The 20,503-nt window shown below is 40.9% G+C and overlaps 1 protein-coding gene across 9 annotated transcripts in view; it reads right to left on the minus strand.

Moving 5' to 3' along the window:
* The window catches only part of ATRNL1 (attractin like 1), a 948,738-nt gene that overhangs the window by 805,801 nt on the left and 122,434 nt on the right, over nucleotides 1-20,503 (minus strand). For all 9 annotated transcript variants that reach the window (XM_045024151.1, XM_045024152.1, XM_045024153.1 and 6 more), the window contains exons 6-7: nucleotides 17,079-17,253; nucleotides 10,784-10,871 (exon numbers count right to left, since the gene is read on the minus strand). In XM_045024151.1, the coding sequence (XP_044880086.1) occupies nucleotides 10,784-10,871; nucleotides 17,079-17,253 (263 nt within the window). The remainder of the gene's footprint in view (nucleotides 1-10,783; nucleotides 10,872-17,078; nucleotides 17,254-20,503) is intronic.

Consider the following 20,503-nt stretch of genomic DNA (forward strand, 5'->3'; position numbering starts at 1 on the left):
TGAGCCCCTCCTTCCCCCTCCAAACTTTTAACCTAGTACTGGCACAATTTCTGGCACCACACTACTCTCTCTTTGTACACAGGTTGAAGGTATAGGGAAATGGGGTTGTGGCCCCTCACTGTAGTAGACATTAGAAGCCTTAGCTTCACACACCCCTATCTTCTTTAAGGGATAACCTCCCCTACTCCTGATTGCAATTCTAGTTTATCAGGAATCTAGAACCCCCTATTAAGTGAGTGCCTACATTGGACATTTGCCAAGTTGCAACAACATGAACTCAACTAATTTACCCATTTGGTCCCTGGGCTGATAAGAGAAAGGCAAAAAAACCATCACCACCCAGGCCATCTGGCAATGAGGGGGAAATTCCTTCCTAGCTCCCAAAAAGGGCTACTAATGTGATGCCTACAGAGAGTCACAAACTCAGTGCTACTCTAATTTCTAAAGTGTGTATGAGTGTGTTGGGGACTGGGGTGCCCACAGACAGGGTGAAGAGTTTATAAGCCCATCTTCAGGTGCATGGGATCCAATAGGCTTTGATGCACCTTTATTTCTAGCCAATCAGCCAAGGGGCCCACTGGTACACTCCCCAAGCCCACAAAATCTTTGAAGGGGTCCATGGATTTTCTTTCTCCTATTGGCCCAAACAAAGTCTCTCCACCTTAGAGGTCATTGATAAGGGGGGCGGGGGAGAGAGACTATTAACTTCAGTGATGCAGAGTTAGGACAAAGCAGAGCACTTCTGAAAATCTCACCCCTACTCTTTACAAAGCCTCTAGTTATTAAATGTTCCATTTGTCTTTATGTCTAATATCTGACAAAGAAAGGGAATGGACTTTCCCCCCAAAATCAATATATTGCACAGAAAACAAAAATATTCAGAAATTCATGAAATAGAAAGCATATTTCAATATAGAACTTCTTAACACACTTTAATACAGTTCCTATTGTCATATTACACACAAAATGCAAATGAAATTGACTTTATTATGAAACACCATGACTATAGTTAAGAAAAATAGTTGAGTAATGAATAAACTGAATCTCAAGAAATATCAACTCTTTAAAAATAGGTTGCTCGTGTGATCAACATTTTAATTTGGATACAATATTAAGTATTTGAGGTTTTACCTATTTAAACCAATTTAAATTCCCCCAAAAGATAGGAAAGTGACAAATAAATCAAAATTAGTTTAATGGAATGAATAGTTACAACATTACTTTAATATTTTGGCAAAGCACAAACCAACATTTCTGAAGAAAAATTCTTATTAATTTAACCAATATTAAATGTAAAGTTGACATTCACTTGGACAGTAGTTGCATTTTAATTCAACAGCATGGCTACTGACAGTATATGTACAATCTGTGTCACATAACTCTTAGAAGAGAAGTAACATATACTTTTCAATTTTCCACCATTGTATTATACCAATTTTCCCATATTCTCTAACAAGAATGAATATGATTCAAAAACTTTTAGCAGCCATGAAAACCACAGATATCTTGTTTTATATCTGCATTTAAAATTATCACTATCACAAATCTCAAAACAAATTAATATTTTCTGACATATCATATCAATTACTTTTTACTGGCTGAAAAATTACTCCGTTAGAAAAATGTGCATCACCATTCTGGGACACTAGCCGATGTGTACCTAAGATACCTATTAAACGTATTTTGTAGATTCTAGCTAATTCAGTTAACATAAAATGTAAATTAATTACTTTCATTAGACGCACACAGTGATGGTTTTAATATTCTTCCTATTCACATTTGAAAGCACTTCACATTTGTTTTATTCTGTTTTATTTATTTTTTTAATTTTCAAACTCAGGGATGAGTAATTGACTTAATATTTTAAAAACATGTTTTTGCTACAACTCTCATAAGAAATAATTTTACTTCACTATCCCCTACCCTCCCTAAGCAGTAAGGAAGGATCAGGAAAAAGCAATGTGACTTTTCATTTGTCAGATATTTTCTGAATCACTACATGGAGACACTAGAGAGAGACTGAAATGACTATAAAGACAAAAATGATCAATTATATAACTCTCCTAACCTTGTACTGCACTCAGCAGACCTTACATTGATGAATGACAGATGACAGGAGAAACAAAGTATTTTTTAAAGTGTCAGTTATGAAGTAAAGTTGTACAGTCTGTCATTAGCTCTTGTTATTTCCTCTGCCATCACAATGAAATGGCACAAAGATTAGTGTGCTGGGATGGCAAGTGGAAGAGGAAATAAGAAACTTTGTTCTGCTTATAACTCCCTTCACTAGGCAAGTTACCAAGAGGTAACAGAATTTACACTAAATGTTTTAGTTGATGTAATTCACAGAGCTTGCTTCACATTACAGAAGATCAAAATTATTACGTAAAAATAGGTATTATGGAAAGACATGTATACTCAAGTATTACAGTACTACTCTATGTCATCAGTAGTTTTAAAAGCTTTTGAGGATCTCAGTAAATAAACAACAGGGTTGGGGTTTTTTTTGGAATCTGACACTTTAATTGAAAATAAAGTTGTCATACTGAAATGCATTCAAAAATAATAAAACACTGAAGACCGTGCTTTTCTATAGTTCTGGAAGACAGAATTTTGCTTTCAGAACCAGATGGATATGTTAAATCTTCTGTTTTGACCAGGAGATTGTTTTTAGCAGTCTTTTCCTGTTCTCCTTTCTCTGTAGGCTGTTTATTTACGGATAAGCAAGGCCACTCTCTGTCAAACGTCTATGATTAGGCTCCCAGCCAAGAGGACTCTGATATAGAGATGAAGGCTGGAGAGTATAGTTCTCCAACCCACCTGTGACCGCAAACTCAGTACAATGGCTATGATACTCGTCAATACTCTAACCATCTCCACCTGACCACAGAGGCCTATAAACAGTAACCAGGGGTCCACAGACAGGGCCAGAGTCCTCTTTTCCCAGACAGGGAGTAGCAGGCGGAGGCAACCACAGTGACCCCCCTACTTCGTCTATCCAGACAGAAATCAGCAGCCAGATACTAGGATCTAGGGGCCAGAGGCCCAGCCAGAACATCTATTCCCCAAGCTACCCCTGAAAACACATTCACAACAGTCCTGGACCATACCAGGGCAGATTCTAGTCTGCACCTGGAATACTGGGCTCTCACACAACTGGTTACATCTCTGTGATTCTTTGCCACAGACCTGGCTTAAGATAAAGCTGCTGCCAGCTGGCTAGCAACCCCAAGGGACTAAATACCAACTGTGGATGGTCAGAGCACAATAGTTACAGCCACTCTCCAACATGCCCCATGCACAAGCAACACTGACTTTCTACCCACTGGCGACTCTCCCATGCTTAGGAGTTTGCATGTGGTTTCCACTCCTTTTTGCACCACTTGAGTCAGCAAAAAAGGAATGGAATGGGGCAGAGAATCTATACATATTTTCCTCCAAAATGCCACTGTAGGCTTGATCCCCTCAAGCTGTTATGGTATAGCTATTCTGATTAGTTAGCTGTTCCACAAGTCTAAAATGCTGACAGCTGGGAAAAAAGAACACACAAACCAGGTGTTAACCATGGAACATGAACAAGAAGTGAACATGTGAACTGTTTCACCTAACAATTCAAATGATTCTAAGAAGTTTACCTGATCAGTAACATAGTTTCGGAGCTGTCAGATCATAGAGATGATTGAGGATGACTCAGGGAAATTATTATACAGCATGCTTCTACTATAGATGGGTTTGAGGCCTTTTCCTGGACATACCAGGAAAGACATCATGATATGGCAATCCCCCAAGACAGCGTATTAAAAAAAGACTGTACATAGGTTGTACAATAACTCAAACGGAAAACACCTATGCATAAGATTACATGTTCTTGGTTGGTATGTGCTGCAGCGTCATTTATGTCTGTGTAAACACTAAGGGTATGTCTACACCGCAATCAGGAGGTCTGACTGCAGCTTGATAGCTCAAGTAACAATTGCACTGAAGCCACAGCAACACAAGCAGCCGCCTAGGCTAGCCCTGCCCACCTGGGAACCTTGGTACATACTTGAGTAGCAGCTGCCCACACTGCTGCAGCTTTACTGCTATTATTACTCAAGGTAGCTATGATGTAGCTAGACCAAAACTAGCTCAGATATGTACCTGAGCTGCACTCACACCTCTCGGTTGCATGGTAGTCATATCCTGAGAGCTATGTCTCTCTGATCTCTCACTGAACCAGCTTGGTATGGATGACCAATTCATTTTGTGTCTAGCACAGATTGGGGTTTGGATGAGTACCATCTGGATAAGATTTCTTCAAAACAAGTCTGAGTTAATATTGGTAGGTTGGGGAAAAACAACTAATAGGACTGGCAGAGGTGATGACAGTTCCCTTAATCAAGGGAGATTGCCCACCTTTTATAACTCAGACTCTGAACTTGCGGATTTTACTGGATCCTCAGTTGCTTCTGGATATCTAGAAAGCTGCAGTGGCCAAAGATGCCTTTTATCATTATCAACTCTTGGCCAAGATTTTTCTTCCAGAGTTATAACTGTTATCCATCGTTCATCACCTCTCACTGGATTAGAGAAATACACTCTATATGGGGCTGCATCTTAAGGCTAATCAAACACCAGCTATTACAGAGTGTGGCTGCCTACTTACCAAACAATGTGTGTCACCAGTAAGGATAAGATGTTGTCATGGATATTTTTAGTAAAAGTCACGGACAGGTCATGTGCAATAAAGAAAAATTCACAGAAGCAGTGACCTGTCTGTGACTTTTACTAAAAATATCTGACACAAAATGGGGATCTGCCACCTATAGCTGGGAGCTGCAGGGTACCCCTGCCGCTCACACCTCCAGGGATCCCCCTGCCATCCACTGCTGCAGGGATCCCCCTGCCACCCACAGCGGCCAGGAGTTATGGGGTCCCCCCACTGCCTGCAACTCTGGGGATCCCCTGGCTGCCCATGGCAGCAGAGAGCTCTGGGGTTCCCCTGCTGCCAGGAGCTGCGGGGCTCCCCCACCACCTGCAGCTCCAGAGGCCCCCACCACCCATGAGCAGGGGTACCCTGCAGCTCTCTACCACCACAGGCTGAAGTCAGAGAGGTCTCTGGAAGTCACAAATTCTGTGACTTCCATGACCTCAGTGACTAAATCGTAGCCTTAGTCATCAGATGCTCTCCACATCACTCCATATGCTACCTGGTTGCCACCCTACATATGTCCTGAATTGGCACCTGTGTCAGAATGGTGGCAGAGGAGGATTGAGACCTTGTAGAGTGTACCGTTGGATTAGTTGGGGATGGAACATTCACAAGAGTGTAGCATGTGTTGATACACAAAGGAGATTCTCTGTGCCGAAACAGGGAGGCCTCTCATCATTTCTGTGATAGCTGGGTAGATCTGTGGAATGGTTTGGTCTTTTGTAGGTAGAACACCAGGGTATATCATACATCTAAGGAGCGAAGCCATTGTTCCTCTCTGCTTGCATGCGGTTTAGTGTAGAACACTGGCAGAAATATTGCTTGTTTGCAATGGAACTGAGACACCACTTTCAGGAGGAATGAAGGGTGTGGGCATAGCTGAACATGTCCTTAAAGAAGACCATAAACAGGAGTTCGGAGATGAGAGCTCGGATCTCTGAAACCCATTTGGCCAAGGTGATTGCTACCAGGAAGGCAACTTCCCAAGAGAGGTGTAGCAGTGAACATGTTGCCAGTGGTTCCAATGGAAGACCTATAAGCTTTGACAGGACCAGGTTTAGATCCCACACAGGAGTGGGGGTCTCTGATCTGTGCGTACACACTCTCTAGACCCTTGAAGAACCTGATCACCATGTCATGGGAAAAGACAAAATGGTTGTCAACCTTGGGAAGAAAGGCTGATATGGCTGTCAGATGCACCCTAACCATGGAGCGAGGGAGCTCCTGCTGTCTCAATTCGAGTAGATAGTCCAGGATAAGTTGCAGGGAGGACTGTAGCAGCAGGACTCATCAATGTGAGCACCAGATAAAGAACCCCTTCCATTTAGCCAGGTAACTCGCCCTGGTAGATGGTCCCAGGACTTCTTGGACTTGCTCTGAACAAGACTGCTCCTCTGGATTCAACCATGGAGATTTTAGGCCATCAGGTGTAGTGATGGGAGGTTCAGGTGGAGCATTCACCTGTAATCCCTGGATATTAAGCCTGCATACAATGGGAGCTGGAGAGCCATCTCCACCGATATGGTCAGGAGAGAGAAGAACCAGTGCTGTCTGGGCCATGCCAGAGCTATGAAGATGATTTGGGCTCGGTCCTCTTTGATCTTCATCAGCACCTTGTGAATGAGTGGGATGGTGGCAACACACAGTGCAGATGCTGAGTCCAAGGTAACAGGAATGAGTCTCTGAGGGACCCCTGGCCATGGCCCTTGAAGGCGCAGAACTGGTGAGATTTCCTGTTGGATTGAGTGGCCAACAGGTCTACCAAGGGAGTCTCCACTTTTGGAAGACGTCTCTCCCAATATCTGGATGGAGAGACCACTCATGGTGAGAGGAGAAAGACCTGCTGAGGCAATCTGCCAGCCTATTCTGGACCCCAGGAAGATGGGAAGCTTCTAACATGCTGACGTGACCGACACAGAACATCCAAAGACTGGCCGTTGCCTGACAGAGTGGAGAAGAACATGCCCCTCTCTGCTTGTTCATGTAAAACATGGCCATTGTGTTGCAGAAGGACTAAGATGGATTTTCCTCACAAATGAGAGAGAAATGCACTGCCCTGAGCTCCCTGACATTGATATGCTACACTCCAACGCCCAGCTGGAGAAATGCTTCTACTTTGTCAGGTAAGTCGTTCTGGAGGAGGGCTTTCTACTTTCCAAGAGAACCTGCTGTACCTGACTAGAGCAGGCCTGCCCCTCCAGGTTCAGCCACGCAGAGGCCAAGCTGTGAAGTGGAGAGAGAGAAGGTTTGAGTGCAGGAGCAAACCATGATCCTGTGAGAGAGTAGGTCTGGGTGGCTGGGCAGTGGCCATGGAACAATCATGGCCAGATGCATGAGCATGCCAAACCAATGCTGGTGAGGCCACACTGGGGCAATCATAATGACTCGTGCCTTGTCCCTCTTGATTTTCGACAGGACTCTGCTGATAAGCGGAATCAGCTGGAACGCCTACATTAGATCTCCCACCCATGACAGAAGATAGACATTGGAAAGGGCGCCCCTGCCGAGGCCTTGGAGAGAGCGGAACTGATGATACTTCCTGTTCTGTCTGGTGGCAAACAGGTCCAGTTAGGGAGCCCCCGACTTCTGGAGGGTCTATTTACAGTGCACACTAGATAGAGAACTACTAATGGAAGAGATTGCCTGAGCAACCAGTGTTTCAGCAACTGTCACGGGAGGTAAGAGGGAACTGAAAGACAGCAGGGTCGTCAGGCCCTTATACTGACGCTATGAGCATGCAATGCCAGAGGCACTAGAACCGACCCAACAGATATTGCTAAGGAAAACATTTCCAGCAATTGTGCTTGAGGCGCACAAATATCTACAATGGAATGGACATCTGCAAGCATTCAACGAAGAACTAATATTTGAATTGCACATATTTTAAATATATTAAAAGGAATAATAAACAAAAACTATATAAAAATGTACTAAGTATAGATTATCTGCTTTTAGGCCTCCTGGAAATGATTACCAAAACAGTATTATGCTAACGAACTAATAAGAATATAACAATAAATTGGATTTTGAAAAATCTCAGCCATGATTGAGGTCTACTGAATTGAAGAAAAACTTTGAATAAATCAGTTTTGTCCCAATAAGAGACTTTTCTAACCTCTGTACAGTATGTGTATGATGGTTCATTTTATCTAGCTCTCAGTCACTTCTAAGATACTGTATAGATCAAAACGAGAAACCAACTTGTGGATGTATAGTAAGTAACCGAAAGATGCACAGTATTAAACCATGTGACCTGTGGTTACCTACTGCTATCAGAGGCTAACAGAACAGTTAGAAACGACCTTTGAAGCATTATGTAAGTGTTCTGGAGTAAATTATAATAGCCTACACAAATGCATGCATACATCTAATGGCCACAATGAACCAGCTGATAAAATAATTTTGCCTAAGTGATATTAAAGCAAATACAGAAACTATTTACTCCTTTTTAATTCTAGGAACAGCTCTTGATCAAATCAGTGAAACCATATTTGAAGGGCTATATGGTCTCAACATCAATACCAACAAGTTAGAACAAAGCAATCAAGAGAATTAGCTTTCTTTGATAAAACCTTACTTATTAAATTAATATCATCTGGAGTGGAGGGGAGTGAATTTAGTGTTTCTGCAAGTATCAAATTGACTGGCTTGAATACTGAAGTTCTTTGTCTATACAAAGAGCAATACCACTATAGTCATTGCCCATATGCTTGCCCATATGCTTCATCCTTGTTCTGGATAGATTATTCCTTCAGAATTCAATCTTAATCCCCTTTATTCTTTGGTTGTCTTGAAACTGCCAACAGTAGTGGCAATTATGATGGAAAAAATTTGTAATATGACTACCAGATCACTAGAAATCGAAGTAGTATCACCAACCACATATTCATTTTCTGTGAAACTGCATTTTCCTGTATGCCTAGGGATATGCAAGAAAAGACAGTATTGTCTAACTTTATCCTCTAACACTTCCCTTATTCATCATTTAGTGAAGATATCCATATTTATTTCCCTAATGTCAGAAACTATTCCATCAAGGCTCTTAATAATTTTTCTTCTACGAATTCCTTCTAATTTGCTGATTTCCTTCTATTATTGAGGTGTTTGGAACTATATGCAGTCTTCTTCATGCTGGTGCATCAATGCCATGCAGAGAGAGACGAACATCTTCCTAATAGCCAGTTTGGTCATGAGAAGAGGTTTAAGATAATGCTATGTAACACTTTAGATGGGTCTAAAAGCAAGAATGCTTCTATGCTTTCCTGTCTATAAATGCATAAAAATGTCTAGGGCACTTTCTATAACTACACATCAGTGGGAATCTTCTGATCTTTTCCATTCCAGAATAAAACATTTCAGCACTTCAATTTTAACTAAAGTAGCTTTCTAAGGAATGGCACAGTAAGTTATTTCATTCTCCACAGAGTCAATTATATATCTTCAATTTACTTTGCACCACAATCAGGATACACTGGCTCCTATCCTCTCACTTTGGTCTGGAGTGAGACTTTAAAATCTCAGGAGTTCAAGTTTAAAACTTAATCTAATCACTTCTTTCTGTGGATATTTTTGTTCTTAAATAAAAAGTGTTATACAATGACTAGTCCACAGCTCAAAGCTGCCACCTTCAGGTACTATATAATGCTCTTCTGCAATAAATTATGTTCCCGTTGTTCAATTTCTTGAAGATCTCAAAAGGTAAATAATCAAACTTTGTCCTAGAATGATTTTAAAAGATTTTTAAAAGTCTGTACATTTTAAATATAGTTCAACTGAAATTCTTTCATCTTACTCACATGTGAATACTCATTTGGCCCATACTATTTTCACAATTGATTATTTAATCATCTGTTTTATACTGCTGGTCCTGTATGTTCATTAATTGCAGATATTAATTATCAATAAATTTGGTTTCACTGAATAATATCTTTTCAGATGTGTGCCTACAGCTCTCATTATTATCATCAAGAGCTGTATGTCCAGATCTTGATAATAGATCTCTATGTTATCAACAAGGTTGAAATAGATCCCTATATTATCAACAAGTTCCTTTTATTACAATAATTACTGCTTTTTTAAATTTTCTACATATTGCTGGTAAAAGAACATTTAAAACAGATGCAACTGAAATAGCCCAAGAAAAGGATTTGTAGAGTGAAATTTAGAAGCCTTAAATTATTTGTTTAAGCGTTTATTAAATCACTTATTACTAGAGTGGTCACTATCTAAAAAGTTCACATTGGCCAACAGTAGTGATGACAGGAGATAATGGTTAGGACATTTTGTCTTAAGTCAACGGAACTGGAAACCCTTTTATATATCAAGACCTAAATTCAAGGTTCTGTGTTTTTCCTGCAAGAGCCAATGAGATTGCTAAAATTTAATGCTACCTAAAGAATTACACTGCATTTCCTGAATACCTTACAGTGCTTTAGAAGTTGGAGATGTCTCAAAGAAAATCTGATTTTAAAAATTGTGTTTAATTATAAGTATCAACTCTGCAACTATATTCTGTTAATATTAAACAGGTTTTTTAATTTAAACAAAGTCTTTCAATTTACCTTCAAGAACGTAGCACAACAGCTTTCACCTCTAGGACTTGCTTCAGTTTTTCCAGAGATTCTGCCATAGCAGCAAGACTGACAGTTCAGTTTACCTATACATCTTACAGTACATACTACTGTACTGCAATTTTAGTTTTTTAAAACAGCTATGGCCCTGCATGTGCTAACAAGATGACAGTGAAACTGAAATAAGTAAATGAACAAAAAAAGTGTACTTCTCATGTCAACAGTTCAAATTACACAAAACCATAAGCTCCTATTCTGTACTATTTTACTCAGTCTCAGTTTTCAGAGCTCAGGGTCAGCTTGAAAACTGAGTTACCATCTACATTAAGAAATGGTATGACAATCTTTCTAAGTAAGGACTGAAGAAGCCTATGGCACAAGGGTAAAACTAGAAATGAGAATATCCTCCCAGTTTAAAATTTATGGCTAATCACATTTTCAACTTCAGACTGCCATTTGCACAATATATTATCATTAACATTGTGCATGAAAGAATGAATTAAAATATTAAAAGTATCCCAACCTGATATAAAGCAAGACTGTGTCCATATCTCTGGAGAGGTCCTTTTGATACAGGTACTACATTCCATATGTTGCTGTCTAAATTATAGCTAAAAGATAAACAGAGAAGTAAACATTTTATTATCTAGAACAAAATGCTGGGTTTGGACATTTTTTGGACATGTAGTTTTCTTGCATTATACATACTAGACATAAAATCCCTATTTTTCTGAATGTTTTATCTTGTTTTGGGCTTCAATATTCTAGTATGGAATTGTGAAAAATCAGAAAAATGTCATTTTATAGGCATATATCATCAAGTAAAATTATAATTACAAGGATCCATTTAGCCAACTCTGTATTTCATGATTCATATCCTGTTCATTAATGCATATAAATATGTTTAATAGTGGCATAGTATTGTTACAATAGTATGTTTACAGTATTATTACAATATTTAAAACATACAGCATGTCTTTCAAAAAAGAAGATTCATTCTTTGCTTGTATCCAAAAGGAAAGTTACCTGAAGTCATAGTTCCTTTCCTCATTTTACCATCCAGGCCTGAACTTAATGCAATCTAAAACTCATGTGCAGTGCTGATGGGCACTGTTAAATAGCTATGGTATTCTACCTTAGAATTTTAGGAATGGAGTGAAGCAATTACTTTGTATATATCATGTCAGATTCTATGGTCCAGCCAATAAACTGTGGGGAAGGAGGGAGACGCTTGGGGCAAAAGCAGCTTTAAGCCACTTTGCTTTCCAGCTTCTCTCCTAATGGCGACTATAAAAAATTGTACCAGATGCTAGAGGGCCAGCTTTAGGCCTACTTTGTGCCAACAGAGTAGTACAAAACAGTCACAGCACACTGGAGTATTGGCCTATAGTTTGTAAAATGTTTTGGGATGAACATTGCTATACGTATACTACATTTTTATTGAATTTTCCAAATTTCCTTAATATGCTGATTTTGCCAAGAAAATTTCTCTTTCTTGGTCAAACAGCTTTCATTTATTTCAAGAAACCTTGAACCATTGTTTTAAGCATATATCTCTTGCCAAGACAGGTGAACAAAGTTATAATTTGATTCTAATTAGCACTCCCACCAGTTGTTAAGTAGTCCTTCCTTCCTGCCTGTGAAAACAGCAGAGAAATCACTTCCACTATCACCTTTGGAACCAAAATCCTCTTATTATTTCAAGCAAACATCAGCATCAAAAGGAACTAGCATCTGGAATGTGAGAAGTTTTTACACATGCAGCCTTGTGATCAATATAAGTCATTCTTTATAAAACTGAATTACAAAATATTACATGACACAAATATTCTAATTTAAACATATTAAGCACCAGTACTGAAAACACAAAACGGACAGATTCTTCTCTGAGTGATGCAGGCACAAACGGAGAGTAATCTTATCGACTCTAATTATTTCCAATATATACTGAGGTAACTCACAGCAGAATTTGGCCCACAGTATAACTTTAGTCCTAGAAACTCACATTGTTTCTCTTAGTACTTTAACTCGCTTTTTCATGCCTCCTTCCACCACCATCACTCTGTCTCATCGAATCTTGTACAGTACTCAAGGTAAAGCAGTAGCGGAAGAAAGACACAGTTGAGTTGGTCCTACCATGGGTGTAGGAGGGCATCACCCTGTGGTGGCTGAGGGCTCCGCTAGAGCAGTATGTTGCGCATTTGCTGATCACTTGCAAAGTGAATAGATTTCTGGCAGGAATCCCCCACTGAGTGAAGATGTCATGTACTACCAAATTGTGAAGTTCCCACTCCTGGTTGATCATAAAATGTCTGCTGAGTGAGTCTGAAAATACATTCTGTGTCCCAGTGGAGGCTGAGCCAGGGAAGGAGACAGACATGTCTTGCTTGCTGCTGCCCGCAGACCCTGCAGTCGAGCCAGATGGTGACCTGGACCATGAGGCTGAGGAGAAGCTGGAGCTGGTGGGACTACCAGCGGCCGAATACCCTGATGAACCGGAGACCACGGAGCCGGATCTGGAACTCTGGTAGGAAGTAGCCCAGGGGTTAAGTTTGATGGTGCTGTGGCTTAACAGCCAGCCAGCATGTTGCGAGAGGATCCCTGCTGACCCGGCAGTGGGACACCCTGCCATTGTTAGGGCCCTGGGCTGGAACACAGTGGAGTAGGGCGGGCCTGCGTTCCCCTACCCCTGGGGTGGCAGTGTCCCTGCCATAGGCCACGTGGCAAGTGCTTGCCAGCGCTCCCCTACCTAAGGGATCGGCGCTGTAGACGGCTTGCCAGCGCTCCCCTGCCTAAGGGATCGGCGCTGTAGACGGCTTGCCAGCGCTCCCCTGCCTAAGGGATCGGCGCTGTAGACGGCTTGCCAGCGCTCCCCTGCCTAAGGGATCGGCGCTGTAGACGGCTTGCCAGCGCTCCCCTGCCTAAGGGATCGGCGCTGTAGACGGCTTGCCAGCGCTCCCCTGCCTAAGGGATCGGCGCTGTAGACGGCTTGCCAGCGCTCCCCTGCCTAAGGGATCGGCGCTGTAGACGGCTTGCCAGCGCTCCCCTGCCTAAGGGATCGGCGCTGCAGACGGCTTGCCAGCGCTCCCCTGCCTAAGGGATCGGCGCTGTAGACGGCTTGCCAGCGCTCCCCTGCCTAAGGGTTAGTGCTATGACTGCTTATTAGCTCTAACTTGCCTAGGGCCTCTTGACCATTTGGACTTAACCCTGTCAGAAAGACCGGGACACTGCACCTACTCTGCTAATTCCTCCAACAGTAGGCTGTGATCCTGGTAACATACTGAGGCGGGGTGGCCTCCCTCCAAACCAGAGGGGGAGGGACCACTGTGCCCCACTACATCAGACATGATAAGAACATGGTGCAAGTGGATGAAGGCATGCTTCTCTCACAACTCAAAGTTCCAGGATGTTTATGTGCATCCTGGATTCTCTGGGAGTCTATTCTCCTTGAGCCAGGTGACTGTTGAGGTGAAGTCCACGCCTTCCCACAGCCCACCAAAGATTCATCAGTGATAATCGTCTTGTCTGGGGAGAAAGGAAGAAAAGGAACCTCTAAACATACGTGACGTGCGTCTATCCACCATTAGGGGGATGATAGCACCTTGTCAGGGTCTATCAGCATGGAAACCATGGAATGGTGGTTCGGCAAGTAAACAGACTGGAGCCATGTCTGGAAGCAGCAAAGGTGAAGTCGTGCAAAGGGGATCACATAGGTACATGAGGCCAAGTGGCTGAGGAGGGACAGGCAAGTCCTGGCTGGTACATATGGATAGTTCATGATGTGAGTTATGATGTTGCTTATTGCCTGGACCCCGTCTGCTGGTAAGGAAGCTCATACTGTGACTGAACATAAGGTGGCTTCTATGAAGTCCAAAGACTCTGTGGAGTCTACGATAGATTTCTGGACATTGATGCTGACTCTGAGGAAAGAAAGAAGGTTGCGTAACATGGAGGTTGACACCTGGGATTCTTGCCTGGGTCCTACGAATAGGAGCCAGTCATCAAGATATGGAAATATGAAGACACCATAACATCTGACATAAGCCACTATGATGGAAATAACTTTGATGAATACTCTGGTGGCTATACCAAATGAGAGCACTCTGTACTGGAAATTGTGGGTACCCACGGTGAATCTCAGGAAATGTCTGTGGGGCAGATAAACATTGTGAAAGTAAGCGTCCTTCGTATCGAGAGCCATATACTACATGCCCTTCTCTAGGCATCACTATCTCTATGCAACTTGAGCTTGTGGATGAAGCAACTGAGGTGCCAGAGATTGAGCACTGGTCCACCCCTTTCTTCTTAGGTAACTGGAAGTAAGATAAGTAGAATCCTGTTCCCTGATATTCTGGGGGAACATGTTCTATCGCTCCCCTTTGAAAGAAGGAGTTCACCTCTTGAGCAAGAATGCTGTTGTGCAAGTGGTCCCTGAAGAGGTCAGGGAGGGGGGCATTGGAAGGGTCAGAATGATAAACTCGATCGTATAGCCATGGTGGATGACGTTCAACACCCATCTGTCCATTGTTATCGTATTCCTAGCATGGCAAAAGAGTGCTAAATGACCCCCAAAGGAGTAGGAGGGTTGTGAGGTGATAGACACAGTGGTTGGCTGCTCTCAGGCGCACATCAGAAATTCTTCTTGGCTGGAGGCTGCAGCTGTGCCATCGAAGCCTGTGAGCGGGGGCCCTGGGAGGCAAGACCTCTGTGTCTTTTGATGTTTCCTCAGAGACTCTTAAAGTCTCAGAGTAGAATTGAGGAGACCTATAGCACTGAGTGAGTAGTTGGCAGTGGAATTTTCACTTCAGGGCAGGAGTGTAGATGCCCAGCGCGCGAAGGGTGGCCCTGGAATCCACGAGTGTATGCAGCAATTCATCCATCTTCTGGTTAAAAAGATGGGATTCATTGAAAGGGAGGTCTTCAATAGTGTTTTGTACCTCCCTGGGGAAACCAGAAGAATAGATCCAAGACTCCCTACACGACTATGGCCATAGACATGGCACTGGAGGAGGTATCTGCTGCATCCACCGCCGATTGGAGGGCTGTTCTGGCCACCAGCTTCTCTTCTTCAATATGCCCCAGAAATAAGCCTGGTGTGCTGTGGCAGGCTATCAGTAAATTCCTTGAATTTACTGTAATCCAGGAAGCCGTGTTTGGCTACTAATGCCTAATAATTCACTGTCCTGAATTGCAGGTTAGAAGAAGAAAATACCTTGTCTCTCGAAAGGTCCAGATGTTTGCCCTCTTCATCAGCTGGTGTGGATAGAGGATGTTGTTGTTTGGCGCATTCAGTCTCAGCCTGCACTACAAAGAAGTTTGGAGGAGGGTGAGATAAAAGGAACTCAGAACTCTTGGCAGGAATGTAGTAGAACTTTTCAGCCCCTTTAGGGGTAGCTGTGCCACACTGTGCTAGAAGGCTCCAGAATAGCTTTGTTAATCGGTAATGAAATTCTCACCAGTCCCAAAGTGTGGAGGATATATCTAGCAACTTGTGTTGGGGAGGTCTTGAATCTCTCCCAGGGGAATTTGAAGTTCCCCTCTGACAATCCACAATTTTCTAAAGTCATCCGGTGGGGAAGGAGATGCTGTAATCACCGCCTCATCCAGAGATGAAGAGGGAAATCTTGCTAGTTATGGCAGCACTGCTGGTACTGGACTAAAAAAGAGTTCCTCCTCCACCACCAGACCCAAACACCTGCCAGAAGGATCTCTTAAAAGTGAGGCAGGCAAAGGAGCCCTCACAGCAAGTGTGGGTTTCGAGGGGAGGGTATTGTGACCAGTGTATCCAATATGGCCAATAGGCTGGATCTGAGGGAGGCTGTCCCTGCAACCAGAGGGGCCAGAAATTTTTTTTTTAATAAAAGCCAATTTTTTCACATAATCACTTGACTCCAGAAGTTGGTGTTTTAAGAAAAACATCAAATATCACAAGACTTGAAATAAAATCATGAGAGTTGGCAAAATTGGTCTCACTAAAATTTCTGATTGGCTAACTCCTTTTTTTCACATTAACATCCTCATGTAGTAAACCACTACCTCTTAGCCCAAGTAATATTGGTTCAGTCCTATGAAGTGCTGAGCACTTCCTGTGGGGTTGACCTTAATTCCTATTAACTTCAATGGGAGTTGAGGGCATTCAGGACTTAAGAGTGGAAAGGGGATAAAAGAACAGGAAGACAGAATTGGGAAAGAAGGGATATAACACATATAACTAAGGAGGAAGGCGTGAATTGAGGACAGATGACAAAAGAGAAAAGAGGAGTGCAAAGAAAGCTATGCAAAAATTGGTGAAAAAAGATATTTGCATGTTATATGTATTACCCTACCCCATGTCTGATTTATTTTTCTATTTAGATTGCAAGTTCTTCAGGGCAGCAACTATCTTTCTTAGAGAACTTTGGAAAGCTATATAAATAATAAAACAGCAAGTAAATTCACATTAACATTAATTATAATAAGTCTATTTTAATATAACTAACTAACATTGCAAAAAGCATTCTAGATATAATATTTACAAACAATACATTCAAGTCAGAGTATTTTGTCACACTACAAATATCTTAAATATTTTAGAGCACAAAAGAGTAACAGCAAGTGTTATAAAAAAGTGCCAGTGTCATGAACTAATATTGTTTACATTGTTTTAATTCTGAGCCTTTAAAAAAATATGACTAGAACACAGAAAATGTTAATTAATAAGATTCCTTTAAAATAGATTGATAAAGCTTTCATGCAAATATAGGACGGTAATTCAATGGAATGTTATTTACCTAGCAAAGATCAATTCCACAAAGAATAACAAAGGGGGAATCACTTACTTTAATACCATTTGGAATGAACTGTAGTTAAAGGTATATCCACCAATCACCCACATAAATTTTCCATGTAGAACTGCTTTATGAGAAGCCCGACCTACAGAAGGACTGAATGGCTTTACATTTGGTAGAATCCAGTAAGACTCCGTGGAAGGAACGTTCAAAGAACAATCAGGGCCTGTTTTACAAACAAACATATGTAAGTTGTATAGTCTGTTAGGCAAAGGTATTAAAAGCTCTACACTGTAGAAATTAGAATGGTTTAATTATAGATGCCAAGATTGCTCATTTTGACAGTATGCTGATTTTTATGTTTAACAGAAGCTTGAGGCATAATTTAGATAACAAGGAAAGCCACTGACATTAAAAATGTTATATTTGCTCAAGGAAGAAAAGGTAGATTTCTGCATTCAACTCAAAAAAAATACTGTATGAATCACAAAATGAAAGGAAGACATACCAAATTTTCAGATGCTGTTTAGTCATAAAAGGGTAGCAAAGGGTATACTATACATTACCATGGAGAAAAATCATACTGCTATTTGGTCTAACCTGGGTAATTTTATATCAAGGTACATAACACTTCAGTACATTATGTTACAGTATATATTATACTATAAAAGCAGCAAAGAGTCCTGTGGCACCTTATAGACTAACAGATGTTTTGGAGCATGAGCTTTCGTGGGTGAATACCCATTTCATCTGATGCATTCGACGAAGTAGGTATTCACCCACGAAAGCTCATGCCCCAAAACGTCTGTTAGTCTATAAGGTGCCACAGGACTCTTTGCTGCTTTTACAGATCCAGACTAACACGGCTACCCCTCTGATATTATACTATGTTACATCTGGGGAAACAAATTTTAGTGTTTGCCAGTGCCATAGTGCACATGTTTTTGAGAGGAAAATGCAGCAGAGTGCTTTATGAAAAAAAACAGAGTTGAATATAAAATATTTTATAGATTCTTCTGTAGAGCTGCCAAAAGCAACACTCAGAAATCTACTGTTCTAGCAGGAAAAAAACACCTTATTCTAACATTTTGGTAGCTGTTTATTGCAAGAGAAATTTGTTGTTGAATGACAAGTATTTTAAAACCACCCACAGGAAAAGATGTTTATAATCACAGACATGATTTTTTTTTAAAGATTTTATGTTCTATAGGCAAGAGGAAACTTTAAAATTTTAATGTTTCAAGACTAAATATGTTTAGGGCTTTGCTAGAAAGGTGGCACAGTTTGCACTATTCACCTTATGTCAGTTATTGTCCATAGTGAGTGACTGCTTTTTCTTTTTGTTTAGGGAACAATGAATTATTTGGTGATCCTAGATATCCTATTCTGGTTTTGGTATCATCAGTCACGCAATACAACTTTTGTTGTAAAAAGTGATGGCAGATAGATATTCCAGGACAGTTACATTATTAAACCACTTTGATGCTGAAACTGAGGAAAGTGATAAGTCTCTCCAACCTGGACAGTTGGGAGATAAAGCTTTATTCCAAGCCGTGAGAAATTACTGAACCCTAGGGCAAAGGCTGCTAAGGGTGTTCCGGTGTAGTTCTCTCATTTTCTATGGGAACAGAGTTGGCTCACTAAAAATTGGTCTGCATCCAAAGTGACATACAACTGGAGATTCATCAGTGTGTTAAGACTTGAAGTTAGTTAGAGGGAGTATATAGTTAATTGAGAGTTCTAAGAATTAGGTGTCAATTCCTTGAAAAAGACTACTTAAAGTAGTCTATTAAACCAGAAAAATATAATGAATGTTAATGTTAGTGTTATTTCAATTGTCTTCATTTGGTTATGGAACAGGGCCTCAGTTACCCAGAACCTGGACAAAACCCCTGAGAATTCTTGATAAGAGGTCTGGCTAGACCAATGGCTACCTTCTCCAAAGCTGGCTGACACTGCAGGAATTCAGTGCATTAGTTATAAGCAGCATGCTTTGAAGTCAGTATTCAGGGACTGCCCTCCATTATAATTTTCTGTGTCCCTAATAGTTTCAGGTAACAGGGGTTTTATTGATTAAGAAATTAAGTAAAGATCGTTATTGGCACTAGAGAAAAATATCTTCCAACTCCACCTACTTTTAACATCAGAAAACAACTTTGCTTTTAAGAATGCTATCCTCAAACATTTGAATAATACTGATTATAACAATTCTCTTTGGATTCTTCCTTTTCTTTCACGTTAAGATGTTTTGATACTCTAATTTAATGAGCAAGGTGTAGTTGTGATAAAAATCTAGAAAAAAGGATTAGTCATTCAATTCTAATTAGAGTTAGGAAACTTATCCAATTACAAATATGAACAATAGTTCGGATAACAAAGACATTGAGCCTGTCATTTTCAATTACTTCTATTAAGCCATGACAAAAAATTCTACATGCTATTGTACAAGCAGAGAAACACATGTCCAAATTTCAGGGCTTTATCTCATGATAAGTTTGGTTTATACAAGCATGCATCCAGGATGGACTCCTCCCCCCCACCAGCTCCTCCCAGGCATTGTGCTGCCTCACTTCTCCTGGCTGGGATTTGGACTCCCTGGCGTGACAGAACCATCCTATCTACCATAATCAAATATACAAAGCTATAAATTTTTGAAAATCTAATATGTACATTAAGGAATTGGCTCATAGGAATGTTGGTTTATATGTAAATATTTGGGTTATTCTTACTCTAGGTGTCAGAAGAAAGCAACCTCTTACTGCACACGATGCAATCAACATTTTGGCTGAACAACTTAACTCCACACTTAACATGTGAGGAGCTTTCCCCTTACTTGAACAAGTAATCACTCTTTCCTGTACCTAAACATTTACAAATCAAAGAGATGATATGCTGTGATTTTGAAAGCCGCACAACAACTGTGTGTTGTTTTTCTGCTACAATCCCCATAATGGCTGAATGGATGGTTTTTGGAAAGATGTTTTAAAAAATTGCTCTCAGGCTGGTGCCCTGTATGTCAAGTTTCAGCCTGAAGCCAATTTTTTCCAGCTAAGTTATAAACTGTGGTTTATAATAGAACTGCTACCCGGTGCCACTATAATCAATAACTATACATATAGATTAAACATACAATGAAAAGAATATGCTTTTATAGCAGAGGAAATAACTCTTGCAAGACTGCAGTGTCTTTTCTGGTCTAGTACCTAAGTGTCAGAATGGCTCAGCCAATAACCTTGTTAGATCTAAATTTGGGGTTTTGGGGTTCAAGCCTTACATAAAGACTTCATCTTGTACTGACTCCATCATTACAAACTCATCAATAATCTGCTGTGTACATCTTTTTAGTGATATTAAGCAAAAATCATGTGTTGAAATTCAGTGGGTGTCCGGGTACAATGTTAAGACTGAAATAATTCTGTAACAGAATGTTCCCTGACTCAACTTTCTGTCTCAAGGAAATAGACAGGATTCATTCA

Source organism: Mauremys mutica, chromosome 7 (assembly GCF_020497125.1).
Source record: "Mauremys mutica isolate MM-2020 ecotype Southern chromosome 7, ASM2049712v1, whole genome shotgun sequence".
In the NCBI taxonomy this organism is placed as follows: domain Eukaryota; kingdom Metazoa; phylum Chordata; order Testudines; family Geoemydidae; genus Mauremys; species Mauremys mutica.